General features: G+C 37.3%; 2 protein-coding genes across 9 annotated transcripts in view; one reads left to right on the forward strand and one right to left on the reverse strand.

Annotated features, from left to right (window-relative positions):
- kcc (solute carrier family 12 member kcc) overlaps positions 1-13,938 on the reverse strand; it is a 16,059-nt gene extending 2,121 nt beyond the window's left edge. For 2 of the 8 annotated variants that reach the window (XM_070210563.1, XM_070210562.1), the window contains exons 1-17: positions 13,799-13,938; positions 12,017-12,141; positions 4,528-4,719; positions 3,662-3,795; positions 3,514-3,596; positions 3,242-3,344; positions 3,077-3,182; positions 2,885-3,014; positions 2,707-2,825; positions 2,418-2,636; positions 2,193-2,349; positions 1,872-2,131; positions 1,555-1,807; positions 1,050-1,412; positions 802-988; positions 530-745; positions 364-471 (exon numbers count right to left, since the gene is read on the reverse strand). In XM_070210563.1, the coding sequence (XP_070066664.1) occupies positions 364-471; positions 530-745; positions 802-988; positions 1,050-1,412; positions 1,555-1,807; positions 1,872-2,131; positions 2,193-2,349; positions 2,418-2,636; positions 2,707-2,825; positions 2,885-3,014; positions 3,077-3,182; positions 3,242-3,344; positions 3,514-3,596; positions 3,662-3,795; positions 4,528-4,719; positions 12,017-12,131 (2,745 nt within the window). In that variant the 5' untranslated portion in view covers positions 12,132-12,141; positions 13,799-13,938. Of the gene's footprint in view, positions 1-66; positions 121-363; positions 472-529; positions 746-801; positions 989-1,049; positions 1,413-1,554; positions 1,808-1,871; positions 2,132-2,192; positions 2,350-2,417; positions 2,637-2,706; positions 2,826-2,884; positions 3,015-3,076; positions 3,183-3,241; positions 3,345-3,513; positions 3,597-3,661; positions 3,796-4,527; positions 4,720-10,249; positions 10,444-10,746; positions 10,947-12,016; positions 12,142-13,798 lie in introns of those variants that run through there. The other 6 variants (XM_015174390.3, XM_015174391.3, XM_015174389.3 and 3 more) reach the window with 6 other exon arrangements.
- Positions 13,939-17,917: 3,979 nt separating this feature from the next.
- On the forward strand, positions 17,918-19,277 carry LOC6625305 (WD repeat-containing protein 47). The gene is made up of 3 exons (XM_002049933.4): positions 17,918-18,313; positions 18,372-18,592; positions 18,862-19,277. Exons 1-3 carry the CDS (start codon positions 18,053-18,055, stop codon positions 19,085-19,087), a joined length of 708 nt encoding a protein of 235 aa, XP_002049969.3. The 5' UTR covers positions 17,918-18,052; the 3' UTR covers positions 19,088-19,277.
- The last annotated feature ends 38 nt before the right edge of the window (positions 19,278-19,315 follow it).

The following is a 19,315-nucleotide window of genomic DNA, read 5'->3' on the forward strand; positions in this document are numbered from 1 at the left end:
ATATATATACATAAGATAATAAATATACAATAATATAATTTTCTAAATTCCATATTTGAGCTTTACCAAAGATAACTTATTATCACTGGGAGTTTCCTTAAAATCCATAATAGTTTGAACCTTTGATCAAATATACAAAGATTAAAATTTTTTATTTATCTTAATAGATGTCTGGTTTTTGATAAAAGTACTAAACAGGAACCGAAAAGAATGGTTGGAACAAATTATAATAATTATGCGAAAATGTAAAAAAAAAAACAACAACAATATTTTCTGCGAATATGTAATATGTACATTATTGGGTGAATTGATGCCGTTTTAAGGAGTTGAACCTAATTATGGAACTCAGAATATTTTACTTACCACTTTGGAATTCTCTTTTTTGTTTAAGCCTAATGCTCTTAGCATTTGATTGCGCTGTTCCATCATGAGAGTTCTCTCATAGGTATATGCAGAAATATCGCTATTATTCTGATAAAAAATATTATAAGTGACGTTGTATTTCAATAAAAATCAGTTTTGCAGTTACCATTTCAACAACTTCAACATCTGCTTCAATCCGTAAATGGTACAAGAATGTCTTTAAATCTTTCTTCATTTGGATAGAATTATCTTCGATTTGAGCAACGGTAAAAATGCGAAGCTTACAATTACGCCAAGTCCTATGTTGCTTTAGCAAGAATGGCAGCAACATAAGAAGGCCGCCGTCATGAACAATCCACCAAATATCAATGTTTCCACCAATCTAAAATTTGTTACAGGTTATTCGAAGTAAATAAATACTCATTAATACTAAGATACTTTGTGGTTAGATTCTGGATAAAAGTTGATCCCCTTGGGAACAATTAGTGCCATGTGGCATGCAGCAACAGTTCGAACTGTTTGTATGAACGTCTTCCAGCTATATCGTCCTTCTTGTCTCCAACTATACGGCCATCCGATAATAACGGTATTTGGCTTCATTCCACCTAACCCAATCGTTTGAATGCTGAGATAAAAAGTAAATCAAATATTAAATTATACAAGATTACAAAGCGCTAAATGCTTACACCGAGCTAAGACCCTCGCCGATTTCTTGGGCAACTAAAACATCACAAAATCCTTTTACTTTTTCATCTGTCATGTATTTCCGAAGCGTAGTTTTCGCGTCAACTGCTTTATTTGCAATTTTTGTGTGATCACCCTTTATCACAGACACACAAATTGTCAATCCCTTGCCAGCTTTCAGCTGAGTGGCAAACGAAAATATTTTTCTATACTTCGGAAGGAGGTTTTCATTGAGTTTAGAAAGCACCAAAATTTGGGGACGCCAATTTTTGGTATGTGGAGGGCCTTCTTCTAGGCGTTGAAGTGAGTATCTTGCTGCTGTTAGCGCCATTCCACGAATGCCATCGCCCCATTCTTTCTCAGCTCTGTTAAAAAAGAAAATTGATTACGGTTAGATACCTAATTTTGATAACTATATTTTCTTTGCAAATTTTTATTTGATTGATATTTTAAGTGATATAGATTCCCGGTTGAAATGCATATTTCGATTAATTAGATCGAACTTACCCTCGATATTCGATGTATTTGTATATAACAATCGCCATGCCCATGGCAATAAGTGCAAAATACCAAGATGTCATAATCATAACTGATATGCACAAGGTAAGACCAATCAGGGATAAGCTCCAGTGATAAAACTTAAAGCGAGGTCTCCAGTTAGGAGTTCTCAGTAATGTTTGCACCGCGCATGCCAAATTTACAAAGCCATAGCACATGAGGAAAAACATTGATAGTAATGGGGCAAGTAGATCAACATTTCCTGTGGAAAATACATTGTAATATGTGATATCACAGGAGCGTGATAAATCATGAATATAATATACCTAATAAAATTCCACATTGACAAATGACAATTGTTAAAAGTAGAGCCCTTACTGGCTCTCCACGGTTGGATGATTTGGCAAATGGGGCCAAAAAGGGAATAATCTCATCTTTAGCGATCGCCTGTAGTAATCGTGGCGCGCCCGTTAAGCTTTGCAACCCAGCACCTAGGGTTGACAAAAACGAACCAATTAATATCACCCATTGGTTTGGCCACGCAATATTAGCCACAACTAATTTTCCTCCAATTGACTGTCCATACCTTTAATAATATGAATAGTTGTTGTTACATTGCCGAGATAATTATATAATATTATACTTACTTATCGCGTAGCAGTAAATTATCAACAGTTCCAGCAAAAAACAGAACACTTGTTAAATAAACAGTACTGGTGGTTAAAATAGCACAAATTGTGCCAATTGGAATACTCTTTTGAGCGTCAGCCAAATCTCCCGATCGGTTGGAGCCGGCCATGATGCCTAATTTGTAATAATACATATTGAGATATTAAATTAATTTTGATTTTTGGTTCTAAATACTAATCTACCTGTGACAGATGGAAAAAATATTCCGATAAGTAGCGTGAAGGACGTCGTTATGTCAGCCATAATTTGATTATATGACTGACTTCCAATGTTTTCGATATCAACTGAGTTCCGTCCGTATGATATAAGTTGTCCCTTTTCCAAAAACGATGGCATAATATTGTCGTAGAATACGCCACTGGCAAGACCTTTTATACCCTTTACTTTGGTCACGTTATTATCTGTTGATAAGGGTAAAACAGTTAACAAAAGTTATAAAAACAAATTATTTTCTATAAATATGTAAATTACTTAGGTAGTAGTCGTCACATTTCCGATCTGGGCAATACATATCGACCAATATGGGATCTTCTTTTGTACAATTTTCAATGGGAATATCCTTAAGAAGTCGCTTTCCAAGTACACATAGGCTGCAATAAACACGAATATTAAAGTCAAATGCTCAAACATAATTTTGATGGCACCTTACTATAATTTTTCATTTCCATGAATATTGTCGAAAATTCCTATATATACCGCTATTATAGAAAATATTACACAAGCCAGTGCAACTGTTGCGAATTTGTTGACAAACTTAACACCCAAAAATACAATTAAACCTTATAAAGAAGAAAATTTTCTTACTTGTATCATATGGGATTGAGAATTTCAATTTGCTTACCCATAAAACACAGGAGTAGACTACCATAAACTCTGAAGTTATTATACATAGCTTCAGCATCTTTTGTAAAGTCTCCAAAAATGGATGCCCATGGTGCCATATATGTCTGCGAAATAATTGAAATTATACAATTGAATATACAAATGTTGCTATACAATTTCTTACCAATACAATTTCAACAGCTCCAACAATGTACATAGCAGCTGCCAACGTTGTCCCCGTGTAAAACAGCATCCCCACGGCCCCGCCAAATTCAGGACCGAGCGATCTATATAAATTAAAGTAAAATGTTTGAACGACATGTGTCTGTATTCTTCAAGAAGTGTTGTGTAAACTGTCTCTCAAGCTCAGTGTAGCTATCTTTGTCGGTTGATGTACATTTTTAAGGTAACTTTTAGTCGGGCACTTCGGACGATGGCCCTCTTAATTGTACGTACCTTGATATCATAAAGTAGCTGCCTCCTGCGGGTACAACACCATTCGTTGCAATGGCTGACATTGATATCGCCGTAAGCATTGTCTAAAATTGTTATAATTCGTAATATTCAGTGCTAGCTTGAAGTGGTAAAATGAGGGCATTCTTACCACACAACAACATGTCAGCACAATTAAGAATCCACAAACTGCTCCAGCTGTACCAACAACCCAAGTTAATCGAATAAATAATATTACACCAAAAATGTTCTGAATACATGGCAAAAACACCCCAATAAGCGTTCCTAAAAAAAAAATATATTCAGTATTAAAATAAATAATTTAAGAATATACGTAAATTCACAATCACCAAAACACGCAAGAAGAGGAAAAGGAGGGTATAATGGTTAATATCATGCTCGGCTGCCACGAGTTATTCAACTGTTTAAATTTCTGTCACAATCAAAATGAACTGAGCATATCCGAGGCTAAGCACCCGGAGTTGGAAATGGTGTACAGGTTGGGCAGTCGCAAGACGGAGTGTAAGATACAGGAGCTAATGCAGGATCTGGAGCAGCGTATCAATAGCGACGCAATATGCGTTCCATCATGGGTATACAACATGGATCTAACGACTTTCGTCACTTGCTCATGAATTTGGGCCGTGACAGTCTGCAGTTGCCCACGGAGCTGCCCTTTCTCAAGGCTGTTTACAGAGGCATATATTGATGTGCTCTACTCGTGCTCACCGGGCGAACGGCAGGTGCAAGAGCTCAGCCAGAAGATGAGTTGTCGGACGGCCGCTTCTTGCCGCTTAGAACTGAATGTTTTATGTGGAACTTGTATTTAAGCAACATTGCTGCCCATATGCAGAGCTGCACATTTTGGGTCAACGGCCCAATTAAAGGTTATGGTTATTACAAAGGGCTCCCGATTCGATCCCACCCTACCATAATATTAAATGCAACACATGCACACTTCATTTAATGCAAAATTAACCTAGGCAAGTAAAAGAAATTTATATTTATTTAACATACCCATTCGAGCCGATGGCGGTGGTGGCTTCGCATCAGGGTCGGTGGCCGCTGGTATCGTGTTTTCATAATTGGCAATTGATGAAATGAAAGTCGAAATATGTGGCCTGGTCTCCAAGTCATCGTCGTAGAGGTACAAATTGGGGTCAATACTTGATTTTTGATTTTCTTCTACATTGCGGACATCACGCGAATCTGAAAGCATACATAGATAGGCAAATATTCGTAAGAAATAATTTCATTGGCTCAAACGTATCTGATATGATGCTGCAGTAAAATAAAAACTTAGATAAATCGTACAGAACGTATCCCTCAGACAAATAAATATTTTATTTCTGTCAAAATAGTGACAATAAGCTGTTAAGCTTCTTTATAATCTGGCAACATTGTATCATGTTAAAATAGTGACAATAAGCTGTTAAGCTTCTTTATAATCTGGCAACATTGTATCAGCATAGTACTCATTCTGTAATTGAGTACTTGTTCAGATTTTTGTACTCATGCTTGAAGTTTCCATTAAACATTTAACCGAACCACTACGTGTGTTTTCTTTATGTGCATTTTAGGCACACTAGAAATTTCCCAACATTGGTTATGGGCCCAGGTCTCGTTGTTTTCGGTTAAATAAGTACACAAAGTGTCTATGGTTTTGAAAGCTTCCTTTTGTTAAATTTTTAAAAAGTTTATTTCGTGCGAAGAATAACGTGGTGAAATTGTCAAAATGAACATGTCGCATCAAATAGAAAAACTTGGTGAGGACAATTATGACGTATGGCATATGGCCATGAAAAGTGTCTTGGTGGTGGCGGACCTATGGAATGTTGTGTGTGGAAAATATGTTAAGCCAGAAGGAAATGGTGAGGATATCGAAAAATGGGTTAGTGTCGACCAAAAAGCGATGGCTTACATAATTTTAAATCTGAAGCCAACACAGTTGATGCATATCAAGTCATGCCCAACATCTGCAGCTGTATGGAAAAAACTAAAGGAAATTCATGTCTCAGTTGGACCGATTAGGAAGGTCCAATTATATCAAAAATTAATACGTTTCAATATGCAGCAGGGTGACGATGTAGTCGCATATGTCAATTCATTTGTTGAGACAATTGAAAAGTTGGCAGAATTAGACATCAAACTCAATGACGAGTTGCAGGTCATCATGTTTTTGAGCAGTCTACCAGACACATGGGAAAATTTTGTAATAGCGATTGAGACACGCGATGAGCTGCCCAAATTCGAAGTCGTCAAGGTTAAAATGTTAGAAGAGGCCACGCGAAAGCAAGAAAGAGCTAGCAGAGACGGCATAGGGACACCAGAAGCAGTGTATACACACAAGCATAATGGACCGCGGGACAACAACAGTGTCGAAAGTAAAGGCAGAAAGAATAGCAGTAAGCAGCCATTCCGAGGCAAATGTTTTAATTGCGAAAAAGAAGGGCATCGAGCGAGCGATTGCCGAAATAAAAAGAAGGATGATAAAAAGAGCCAAAAGGACGAAAAGTCTCTATGCTTAATGCACACGTGTGTCAAGGAGAAGCAAAAGAGTTTTTGGTGCGTTGACAGTGGTGCAACATCGCACATGTGCTGCGACCGCAGCATGTTCCTTACGTATGCTGATAAAAAGACGTCGATAATGTTGGCCGCAAATAAGTTTATCGATTCACCCGGCAGTGGCAGTGTTGAGTTGCACTGCAATAGAATAAAATTAAAGCTGCAAAATGTTTTATATGTCCCTGACTTAAGCATGAATTTTTTATCAGTAAGTGCTGCAGCAAAGTTTGAGAATTCTACCATATTTGAAGGGAAAATTGCGCTGATAAAAGACAAAGAAGGCAACGAGATAATAAGGGCAAGACACGAAAATGGTTTGTATGTTTACAAACATAGTCTTGATCAGGTTCATATGCTAAATAGTTCTGATTCATCTTCCATAAAATGGCACAATAGATTTGGCCACCTGAATTTTAAGGATTTGAAATTGCTTAATGATAAGCAACTGGTGCGTGGTATGAAAGTTGAAAATGTACAATTAGAAATAAATTGCGATACATGTAATAAAGCAAAAATTTGTGCATTGCCATTCCCACAGAAAGCGAATCGTGTCTCAAAGCAAGTACTGGACTTAGTACATACAGACGTATGTGGTCCGATGAATGTTAAGTCGCTTGCAGGCAATCGATATTTCGTAACTTTTATTGATGACTACTCACGCAAGATATTTGTTTACCTTATGCACTCAAAAAGCCAAGTTTTTGAAAAGTTTAAAATGTTTAAAACTTTTGTAGAATGCCAAACAGGAAATAAAATAAAGGCTGTGCGCAGCGACAATGGAACAGAGTATGTGAATAAGCAATTCACTGAATTTTTGATCGAGTGCGGTATAAAGAGGCAATTAACAGTTCCTTACACTCCGCAGCAAAATGGTGTGGCCGAACGTGCTAATCGGACCATCGTTGAAATGGCAAAAAGTCTTCTAATTCATTCAAAGCTTGAAGAATTTTTGTGGGCAGAGGCTGTTGCAACAGCAGTTTATTTGCGCAACAGATGTCCCACAAAAGCATTAGATGGAAGCACACCATTTGAGGTATGGAAGGATCGCAAGCCATCAGTACAGCACTTGAGAGTATTTGGCTCGCGGGCATTTGCACTCGACAAAGTCAGAAAAAGCAAGTTCCAAGCAAAGGGCAAGGAGTACATTTTTGTTGGTTACTCCTTTACAGCAAAGGCATATCGCCTATATGATCGCGAGAAGCGAACAGTTATTGAAAGAAGGGATGTCAAATTCATTGAAGGTGAGTTTGACATAGCAACAACTGATGCATGCAGTATTTCAGAGAGAAACACCTTCACGACGTACATTATCCCGTTTGAGTCAAATCATGAGGTTGCAAAAAACCACCCAGAGCAACCTGCCGAGGTGCAAGAGTACAACAGTGACTCAAATGAAGAAGAAGAGGAGGATTTTGTGAGCGCAAGCGATCCAGGAGAAGATGGCAACGATGACGACAATGACCAAGTAGCGCTGCCACAAGTTGAAGCTGTAGTAAAACATGGGCGTGGCAGGCCAAAAATTATACGTACAGGTCAGCCAGGCAGGCCCAGAAAGCAGTACCAATTGATCAATAGTCTTAATCAGATTGAAGACATTGAAACTCCGCAGTCAGTTGCAGAAGCATTACATGGCCAAAATGCGCAGGATTGGGAAAAGTCTATGCAAATAGAGTACGACGCTTTACAAGCAAATGAGACATGGTCAGTGTGTGAGCTACCTCCTGGACAAAAGGCCATTGGTTCAAAATGGGTTTACCGAATCAAGAGAGATAAAGATGGTAATATTGAAAAATTTAAGTCTCGACTAGTTGCACAAGGTTGTGGTCAACAATTTGGTGTCAATTACTGGGAAACGTTTTCTCCCGTAATTCGATATGAAACCATTCGCATGTTATTCGCAATAGCTGCCGAAAAAGAGCTGTATATGCATCAAGTCGACATTTCAAACGCATACTTAAATAGTAAGCTTAATGAAACTGTGTACATGAAACAGCCGCCGAATTTTATTGACAAGCAGCATCCAAATAAAGTCCTCAAACTAGAAAAGGCACTTTACGGGCTTAAACAATCCGGACGAGTTTGGAACAATACGCTCGATGAGGTATTGAGAGGCATGGATTTTAAAAGATGCAAAAATGAAGCATGCTTATACGTCAAGCAAAAGCAACAACAATTCAGCTACATCGCTGTCTACGTCGACGATTTAATCATAGTGTGTCCCAGCGAAGAAGACATAGCCGTGATTAAGAAGAAGATTGCATCAAATTTTAAAATGCACGATGGAGGCCCCATTAGCTATTTCCTAGGCATGGAAATCCAACGCGACGGCGATCGAGGTTCCGTTTCGCTGTGCCAGAAGACGCACATTCAAGGCCTATTGGACAAGTATGGCATGAGCAATTGCCGTCCAGTAAGCACACCTCTTGACCCAGGTTTTCAAGTGGACTGCAACGACGATACTTGTGTAAAGGTAAATATAACGCAATATCAGTCATTAATTGGTTCGCTTATATACTTAGCAGTTTTGAGCCGACCAGACATTTTGCATGCTGTAAACAAATTATCACAAAGAAATGCTAATCCTCATGGAGAACACCAGTCTGCAGCAAAGCACATTCTAAGATATCTTGCGGGTACAAAGAATATGAAATTAGTATACCGTAAAAATGGCAAACCACTAAAAGGCTATGCAGATGCAGATTGGGGCAACGATCGGCTGGACAGGAGATCCTATAGTGGCTACGCATTTTTCCTGGCAGGCAGTGCGTTCTCTTGGACTTCATCAAAGCAAAGCGTTGTCGCATTGAGCAGCACTGAAGCAGAATATATTTCTTTGTCCATGGCTGCCAAAGAAGCAGTTTATCTACGCAGGCTACTTAGTGAGATGGGATGGTCAAAGGATACAGAGCCGTTGACTATATGTGGCGACAACCTAAGCGCGCAACATATTGCGCAAAATCCAGTCCATCATAAGCGCACTAAGCACATAGACATAAGGTATCATTTTATACGTGAAAAGGTACAATGTAATGATATTGCATTAGAATACGTACCTACAAATAATAATGTTGCAGATATACTAACAAAATGTTTAAGTAAGCAAAAGCACGTAGGCTTTGTAAAAACACTTGGATTGAATTAAATTTGTTATTTTGCAACTGATTATAATTAGCTTAAGAAGAAGTGTCAAAATAGTGACAATAAGCTGTTAAGCTTCTTTATAATCTGGCAACATTGTATCATGTTAAAATAGTGACAATAAGCTGTTAAGCTTCTTTATAATCTGGCAACATTGTATCAGCATAGTACTCATTCTGTAATTGAGTACTTGTTCAGATTTTTGTACTCATGCTTGAAGTTTCCATTAAACATTTAACCGAACCACTACGTGTGTTTTCTTTATGTGCATTTTAGGCACACTAGAAATTTCCCAACAATTTCATCAAACTTTATAATTTTTTTCTCATTCCTGTTCATCAATACCAGCTAACATAGATTTTTCAGAGACAATAGGATCTACAATTTATTATTTTATATCCCTAGGAACTCGCAGTAGGTAGGTCGTCCCAACCATAAAGCTACTGAAAGAATCCAAACAAATTTCAAATCAAGAGATGTGCCTCTTGACTGACGCATGGGATTAAGGACAACTGCAACCCGACAATCAGCCAGTGTCAAGAAGATTAAAGTCGTCAAGACCGACCTAGAAGTTTTTATCAGAGAGTAGGGAGGAGACGGATTTAAAAGCGTGAATAATAAAAAAAAGTGAGAGCGAGGCAGTGTCAGGATGAATAAAGTCGCCAAGTTTTTATCAGAATGTAGCCAGGAAATAGATAAAATAAAATAAAAATATAAACAAAAAATAAAAACATAAAAAATGACTATGTGACAGCTTTATAGCCACTAACTGAGCCTTTAAGATAAGAGGCTCTATAAGCTCCGGCGGAAGAGTGGACTCAACAGCCTCCTCCTCCGTAATGGGCAGCTCGATGGAATCTGTATTGTTAAATCACAATGAAAACAAGTTTAATTTTTGTATAATGGATTTTGCTTTTGTATGTGTTTTAATTTGTTAATCATATTCAGTCGAAACTGGCATCAAATTTTAACAATAGCTACTTGCAATTTTTAACATTTTCCTGTAGTCTAACATATCCATATACATTTTTCATACCTGAATGTTTTCTGTCGAGTCGTGTTCCATTTTGATCGGATAGCGTGCTATTCATTTCGTCGGCATCTTCCTTTTCACTGTTACATTGCATGTTACCGCTTAATGCAAATTTTACACTTCGCCCAGATCACGATTGTCACTTAAAATTAGCTAACACTTTAGGTCATAAAGCGAACAACATTTAAACATTTACTCTAAATATTTGTTCGCATATAGTTAAAAAACAAAAAAAAAACCTTTGTTAAATGACCATAAAAATGATTAGGTTAAGGAAAAATTCAGTTCTCTTAAAGCAAAGTTAAGAGTTCTTCAAGCTGCCTATGCAATGTGAAACAGAAAAATGTAGGTCAATAATAATACGCCTGTAATGAGCTTATATTGAATAACGCAAGTGAACAGAAAAACAACTTTATAAAATTTACAATTTTATGGGGAATTGCTATTTAATATTATTAAAACAAGCTTCGATACGTTTTTGATTTTGTTATTGAACGCACTTTCATTAAGATATTTTAACAATTATAACTTTGCCAATTAATAAAACTAGGCTTGGTGATTTTGTAGAACCTGATAGTTTAACACGTTGTTTCGACTTTCAATATAATTTAATTTTTTATGGTTTTTTGAATAAAGTGAAGTTGATTAATTGTTAAATGGATTTATAGAAAAGATTAAGAAAACGGTTTGTATGCTGCCAAATAAAAATTTGTTGCCCAGGGCTCTGAGCGATAAAAGTGAGATGAAAACGAAAGCTTTTATCTACACACAATTTCACCCCGATTTTTGGAGGACAACAAGAGAGAGCCACTGCAGATACATGTACATGTATTTGTTAGCCCCACACATTTCAATGCATATACACCTAAAAAGTCCTCTCACACAGCATCCGCTGACACTGACAAGAAAAAGCTTACGGTACTTAGCTGCTCTCGAAGCTTTCTAAGAGGAGCTTTAAGGTGCAGGTGGGGCTAAGTATGTCACCGGGACAACTGCAACTTAGTCTCTACCGCATGCATATATGAAAATATTGTTATTAACAAAGGATTTGCTTTTCAACTATCAAGGCAACTACTACATTACAAATAATTCTGGCCTTCAGCTAACACAATACTACATCCATGCATTGGATTAATATAGTTGCATGTACATGTAAGTGTGTATCTGTATTCAATATTCAATACACACCTTTCTGTACCTCCCATTAGAAGAGATTCCTATCCAAAAGTATTGCATGCATTTTCTGAACTGCAGTAGTAGAACGAACATGAAATCTTTAATTCGCTTTAATTCAGGAGCTAAGCCATAGAACAAGCTATTTTTTATGAGAAATGTTTCCATGGGCTGACTTCCGTAATTAATTCCACCCGCATTTGTGGAATAATCGTGGAAAACCGTTCAATTAAACTTTTTTGCTTACCATCCGACTAGGTTCAAGCTCATTTTCAAATTCATTTGAGGGGTGTTTTACACTATTTGAAAAATCCATACCTCCTAGGTAGAAATGGGGGTCAAAGATTTGATGGGTGACTCTAAGAAGACTCTAATCGGGTTTGCCCGATTACATGTCAGGTTTTGCAATGCAAGCTATTTAGTTGCACACAAATTTTAGCTCCTACGATTTTACCTATTGGACAATGTGTACAAAATACTTAAAATCAAGAATTGTAATTTTAGTTCATAAAGATCGGACAATGCACCCATAAAATAGGAAACTTTAATGTGTAACACTTATTATTTAAAAAATTAATATACAAAAAATAAACTGACCATTTTGTAAATCATCCAATGTCTCTCCTAAAAGCTTGCCACTTGCTGATTCATCTTGAAGATAATCCAATACAGTTTCTTCGTCGGTTTTTGTGACTTGAAATCTATCTGGCATGTTTGTGGGTCTGAAAAACATAAATATTGCATGTCAATTAAAAACAATTCAATAGAAACAATAAAAAGTGTTCTAATCGGCAGTGACCGACTTGGGAGATATTATTGACCTTTCCTTTTTTTTTTGTCTTTAGAAGATCTTATTTCCAACGATGAGCTTTTTATAATTTTGAGAAAACGAGGGAAGTTATCAAAAAGTGATCTGAGTCCATTTACTACACTTTGGGCTATAGCTCTTATAAGCTCCAAGATATGGGACAAATCTTGCGAGCTCGGGGCGACTTATTGATGATAAAAATAAAACTTTTTCACAATATCAGGGATTACATCCAAAACTTTAAGTATCCAAGTCTAAGTTCGTACACACGAATAGACGGACGGAAGGGCACAAATTTTAGATATTCATTTTCACACGCCCTTGAAAATCTGAAAGGTGCCCGCACCATCTTGATCTCCACTTCCATTTAAAAATATGTTTTAAGTGCATCGAATATGGAAGCAAAAATTGGAATCAGAGGTTTCCGCCTTTGTGAGTCTTCTATTGGGAATTGTTTATTAATCCTTTTTCCTTTTTTCTTCCAAAGGCGATAAAAGTTGCGAAAAGGTAGCAAATAATTTTCCACGATTTCATAATATTCCTATGTAGGAATTAGAAAATATGTTTAAATCATATCTAACAAACTCTTTTATGTATGGAGAATTATGTAATATAAACTTTTGTATAGAATGGAGTTGACCTATTTTTTTTTCTATTTTTTTTTTAGAGGGTTCTTAACAACTTTCTCACTAAATCTGAAGGAGGCGTCTTCGGCCCCATAAAATGTTCATCTTCTTGAAAAGTATAAACATCCGATATGGCCATTTTCAGCTGTCCATTTCTCCACAAACTAGTTTCTCAGCTGTAAAGCTATTATAATGAAACTTTTAATAGGTTTGGTCACTCTGTTTCAGAAAGAACAAGCACCGTCACCGGCCGGATCAAATCGTTTTATCATAGATATGTATATATAAAGCTGTCAAAGATCCATTCCAAATGTAGTTATTGTTTCTTAAGATATCTTGACAAGACGAGGAATGTTTCTTACATATAAACAAAATCTTATCAGAATCCGACAAATGTAGCCACAATAGCTGTAAATTCCAGTGTTGCACATTTACTTGGCTTTTCAAGAGTTGTTCACCGAGCTTTACATACAAATTGATGTTTACAATTATTTTATCTTCGCGCAATTGTTGTGTATATGCATGCATTTGTCTGTATGTACGTTAAATTATCAGATTCCTATAAAAGAGGCGGCTAATTTAATAAAATGTGGCATGCCATAACATAGATGAAACACACGCATTTTTCGTCAAAAAGTAAACATTTTGCAATGCTTTTTATCTCATCGAACAGTAAAATTACTTCATACAAATGCATGTTATCATATACATATGTACATATGTATGCACCAAATACACACATATATATGTATATATTCACCCCGAAATAAATGGACAGAATAAAACAAAATTGGACTTCCACAAACTTATCTACATGCCTATATATATATATATTTATGTATATGTATGTATGTGTGTGTATGTGTGTGTATGTATGTATGTTATGTACAACAAATACTTGCACTATACGCAAACGTGCTTTTGTATTTGGAAAATTGTATTTACTTGAGTAAACGCTTTCTTTCAAGTTTACCGATTCCCGAAAAATGTACAAAGTGCCTTTAATATTAATGTTAAACTATCAGCTTTGTTGTTTTTTTTATTTTACTACTATATTGTGAACTTTTCCATTGTACGAATAAAATTAAACTATCATATTGAAGGCGCATGAGTAACAGAAACCAATTTTCTACTGTATATAATTTGGAGCCGCAAGTTGGCGGAAATACTGTTGTATTAATGAAAAAAGTAACTGAAAACCTATTTAGCGTATTAAGTATGGATACCGAACATATTTTAGAAAAAACCTTAACAGAATACATATACATATATGTATATACACATGTATATACATATATACAGACTTCTATGCTGTGTGTATGTACGTACATTTAAGACCAAAGCATTTTAAGCGCATATATGTATATTTATATATAAATATGTACATATTTACATATATGTATGTACACAATACACATATATACATACATACACATACATATATTTATATATGTATGTATATACGTCTGCCAAACTCAATATTCTTATATATACATATATTTATACATATTTTTAAATATATATATACACATGTTTATAATAAAATATACATATATGAACCGTTTTCTACCAAGACGAAATGCAGCTCGTGCTACGATCTCATTTTAGGACCAATAAAAATAAGTTAAAACATAAAATTTCCTCAATTGAACTCGAACCCTTGATCAACCAAACTAATTGCCACCTCCTCAAGTCTAAAGCTATTCCAACAATTCAACTTTTATAGAATTCAATAAGGAGTGTGTGCAGCTCTTCAAACCTAAAAGATTTACTCAAAAAACAGGATTTCAATATTGAGGTTTTATCGACTGCTTGGAAACAGGAAAAGTTATCGATTAATATTAATATGTCACAGCATAAAAAAAGAAGACTGCACCTTGTCTGCCAAGCCAGCTTGAGGCGACAGGTTTGTGGCGCATTTGTTATTCAAACGAGGATTGGAAAAGCAACAGCGCTCTCGCTTCTGCCATTTACTTGATCTATCGACGCCGCCAGAATTCGAACAGCAGAACTTTCGCGGTGTTGGTCTACAATAATTTTCGGCGAACTTTATTTTTAAGACATATATCCACTTTTCGCGAAATGGGAGTGAAATGAAAATGTCATGACCGTCTTATATTGTGTTTCCACTGCACGCGAAGAATAAAATCGTTTTGTCATTGCGTTCTGATATCAAGCGCATTGCGAATAATGGTCTGTTATTGACTCAAATCCCGCTGACGGCTGCTAACATCTATGCGGCGATATTTCGAGCAATATCCCGTAATGTCAGTCGATTTAATCATGCCCGTCTGTCTGCCAGTTCGCCTGTATAAAAGTGCGTAGATCTCAGAGATGAAAGATATTTAGATCCTGCTTTTAAGTTATTTTCACCAATAATTAATACAAGCTTAAATTTTAACCTAATCTGCAAAATATTCTTTACTTCAGACTAACCGAATTCTCATAAAAAGTTTCTTAGCATACAAATACGCCTAAAATTGCGATTCATATTAGAAATTTCCTATTTTCAGGACTACGGATATCAGAATACTCTGCTCAAGGTGTTACAAAAACCAAAAAACAGCGTTAAGAGTCTGAGTCAAGAAATATGCTGCACGAGAAAATATGCTGCTTTGGTGCCCCAACAGACTGCAATTCCCCGAAAGTGCTTTATGAAAAACAACATCCGTATTGGATATTACCATTTACTGAAAAGTTTGCAACTGAGTAAAAAATATATTTCTAACTAATTTTATATTAAATATAATATCTGGTGAATATATAAATAAATATATATATTTAATTCAATTGCCTAATATTAATGAATATTAACAAAACGGAGACTAACATGAGAGAGGTAAGTAAAATGTGATACATATCAAAAAAATTGTATTTAGCTCAGGTGTTGTATTTTATTGGTGAACTTTCAATGAATATCTTACAAGTTGTTGTCCGTTTGTATTTACACGTCAAGAAACTATACAAAGAAGCGTTAACATATAAAATATTGGTAATTTTTACTTGCGAATTGCGTATAAGCAATTGAGAGTTATATTGACAAAAGCGCCTGTCTACGAGATGCTTCATTCAACCAAATATGGTGGCGTGGAGTAGGCGAAAGTGCGGTGGCTAAAAAAAAAAATATATATCAATATATCTAAGATATATCTTAATATCTTGCCTCGCTCACACATTTGCACAAAATCAGTTGGTGCAGAATATTTGAGATCTTCCGACTAGGAGATACCCTAGACCCTCTTCTGCGAACACCAAAAGCTGCTCGCGTGTGTACATTTATACCGAAACTCTTGCAATTTGCGCTAGCTACCGCAAACACGTGTCAATATAATCACATTTTCTTTAATAACTTCTATGTTCCTTTATCGATCGTGAAATTTTCAAGAGTAGAACTTCACCTACTTGGCGGCGTCGCGGAACAATTCCCTCTGTCGATGACCAATAGTCACACATAGTTTAGCCCATTTTCTTTAACTTCTCGCGGGTTCTTCCGCGATCCATTTGCAGGGTGGCTTGATCACTGCAGTTTGTTGACAGGCCTCTAGAGGATGCTTTGATAGTGCATCAGCAACGACGGTGAGCATTCTTCGTCGGTTACAATTCCAGTACCAGCCGAGCGATCCTCACCGAAGCGCTTCCAGTCCAGTTAAGCCACTTGAGTGCCAGACGATCCATTATCACGTCGAATTGGTCACCGGAGGGTGACCTGGAGAGGTAGCAACGCAACTTCCGGATCGACCATACGATCGCTAGACACTCTTTTTGGTTGCCGTGTAGTTTCAGCAACTTCCAGCTCGCGTATGCTATTACCCGCTCCTGGCCGTCTGCGTCAGCACTGCACCGAGGCAAAATCTATTCGCGTCAGTTTGCAAGGCGAATTTCGGCGAATCGACGCGATGCCTCAGGTGGCATCGGTATCTGTTAATACCCGTACTTCAAATATAAGATAGAAATGAATTGCGTGACGCAACCGCTCAAGGATGTGATTAATCCGAGGGACAGGGATGAAGTGCGCATTATGTTGCCGGTGGTCGAAGCACAAGCGCCACTCGCCAGTCTTTTTCTTGACTAAGACGATTGGGGGACTGTGCGGACTACACGACGGCTCGTTGGCACCCGCCTGGATCGGCTCATCTACTAGCTCGCTGATCACCATTGCATGACCGCGTCGCGTCGCCTTTTGGACTCCTCGTGCACACGGTCCGATTTACAGTGACGCCCCTACTTTGTTTCTTGCCTCGTGTCCTTCCCATTCAGTTGTCGAGCAGGCACTCCCTTTTCCTGACGTGGGTGACCATCTTTCTGTACGTTAATTACCACGGGCCCCACGATTGGTGCCACCACAGTTCATGGACCAGTTTGGCATTGCCGCAACGTATTGTAGTGCCCATAACACACAAGAAATACATCCCTAGGATGATAGAGGGCATGATGAGCATTGACATGCAGATTCATCTGTCAGACAAATGCGCGTTTGCACGTCCTGCGCTCTCCCGCGAATCACCCACTTGCGCACGCACTCTTCACTCATGAAGCTGCGAGTGGCTCCAGTGTCAATAGTCGCGTGCATCGTCCACCCGCCAATCTTCCACGAAGCTACGATCCAGCCACCATCCACCTTCAGTGGGTACCCTATTACCGGGTCACATCCTGGGTTGGTCAAAGCCGTTGCGTTTTTCGCGTCCGCAGGGACTAACAGTTCCGGGGCACTTGTTAAGTTATACTAATTGAATATCTTTCCCCTAGTCGGGAACTACCGACTAGAACCTCTTGTTTTCTTTCTATTTATCAGTCTCACAAGTTATTTATAATTTCATGTAATTCGTTTTACTTTTGTTTAGAGGGATAAAGACAGCTCACATTTCGTAGCTGTTACTACCATATCAGACTCACAAGCTATTCGAAGTGTAGATTTTCACCCCGATGGACAACACTATGCGGTCGGGTCGAACTCGAAAACCTTTCGAATATGTCAATACCCCCAAATATCCAAGCTAAGGTAATATACATTCTGTTTATCTACTAAGTGTTATAATTATGTTCATTTATAACTAAATCGCCAGACAAGATCAACATTTTTACCCTCCATCCGTCTTATGCAAACGGACAAAACACCATAGAGGCTCAATATATTGCATATGCTGGTCAGCGGATGGTGAACTTGTTGCAACTGGGTCAAACGACAAAACCATAAAATATATGAGGTTTAGCAAAGATACTAATCAACTGGTTGGACAGGAGGTTGAGCTCAATATGCATGATGGAACTGTTAGGGATATGTGTTTTCTGGACAATTCATCATCAAAGTCACGATTGCTCGCTAGCGGAGGTGCTGGTGACTGTAAAATCTACGTGACAGACTGTATGACGGGCATGCCGACACAGGTGTTTAGTGGACATTCTGGACATATTTCATCACTCTATAGCTGGAACAATACAACGTTCGTATCTGGATCTCAGGTAGTTTTTAAATTTTAATCCATACTAAAGACATGTTGACATGAAATATAACCGACAGGATCAAACAATACGCTTTTGGGACATACGATCAAATGGTGTCGTCAACTCGTTTGATGAGTACAAGACCGATGCTTTCCAAAAGTCCCCTGTCACAGCGGTATGTGTAGATCCGACAGGGCGACTACTTGTTTCTGGACACGCAGATAGCGCTTGTGTGCTTTACGATATCCGTGGAAATAGGCTTATACAACGGTTCTATCCACACAGCGCAGAAATAAGGTAAGCGATCCATAAGTAATTTAAACTGCTCTAGTCGGTAGAAACCGACCTTGGGATACCCTGAACCTTTTCTGCCAACACCAAATGCGGCACGCGCTAGACGCTAATTTGCTTGCACATTGCAATTCTTACAACTTTCTTGAGTCGAGATTTGCTCCAACAGGAATTCACTATCGACTTTTATCGACTGCTTGAAAACGAAGCAACTTTACAATTTAAGACAATGTGTGTTTAAATTGAAAATTTGTATATCTTTTTTTTTTTTTTAGATGCATACGCTTTTCCCCTTCTGCTTATTATATGCTCACGTGTAGCTATGATAACTCCATAAGACTTACGGATTTGCAAGGTGATCTTGCAAGTGACCTCGCATCTGTAGTTGTAGCAAAGCACAAAGACAAGGCTATTACAATAAGATGGCACCCAACCGAATTTACTTTTATTTCAACATCTGCGGACAAAACTGCAACATTATGGGCCTTACCTCAATCCTAACTTATTAAAAATCCTTAACATTAATATAATATTTATTAAGATATAGTACGAAATTAATAATATGTTAACGTAATTATGAAATTTTTAAAAACCATTCATATATAAGGTATTTATGTATTCTAGTATTGTTTTTAATGCCGGTTTGAGTTTTTCAATTATGTTTTATTGATAATTTTAAAAATAAAATTAAAGTATATCAATGAAGAGTCTACTTACATGCTCCCATTT

This window comes from Drosophila virilis, chromosome 5 (genome assembly GCF_030788295.1).
Source record: "Drosophila virilis strain 15010-1051.87 chromosome 5, Dvir_AGI_RSII-ME, whole genome shotgun sequence".
Classification (NCBI taxonomy): domain Eukaryota; kingdom Metazoa; phylum Arthropoda; class Insecta; order Diptera; family Drosophilidae; genus Drosophila; species Drosophila virilis.

What these genes read in the sequence shown, in the direction of transcription:
- LOC6625305 (XM_002049933.4), top strand. Translation starts at nt 18,053, where the DNA reads ATGAGGTTTAGCAAAGATACTAATCAACTGGTTGGACAGGAGGTTGAG. An exon ending in CGTTCGTATCTGGATCTCAG is followed by an intron (nt 18,314 to 18,371) that starts GTAGTTTTTAAA and finishes TATAACCGACAG; the next exon opens with GATCAAACAATACGCTTTTG. An exon ending in CCACACAGCGCAGAAATAAG is followed by an intron (nt 18,593 to 18,861) that starts GTAAGCGATCCA and finishes TTTTTTTTTTAG; the next exon opens with ATGCATACGCTTTTCCCCTT.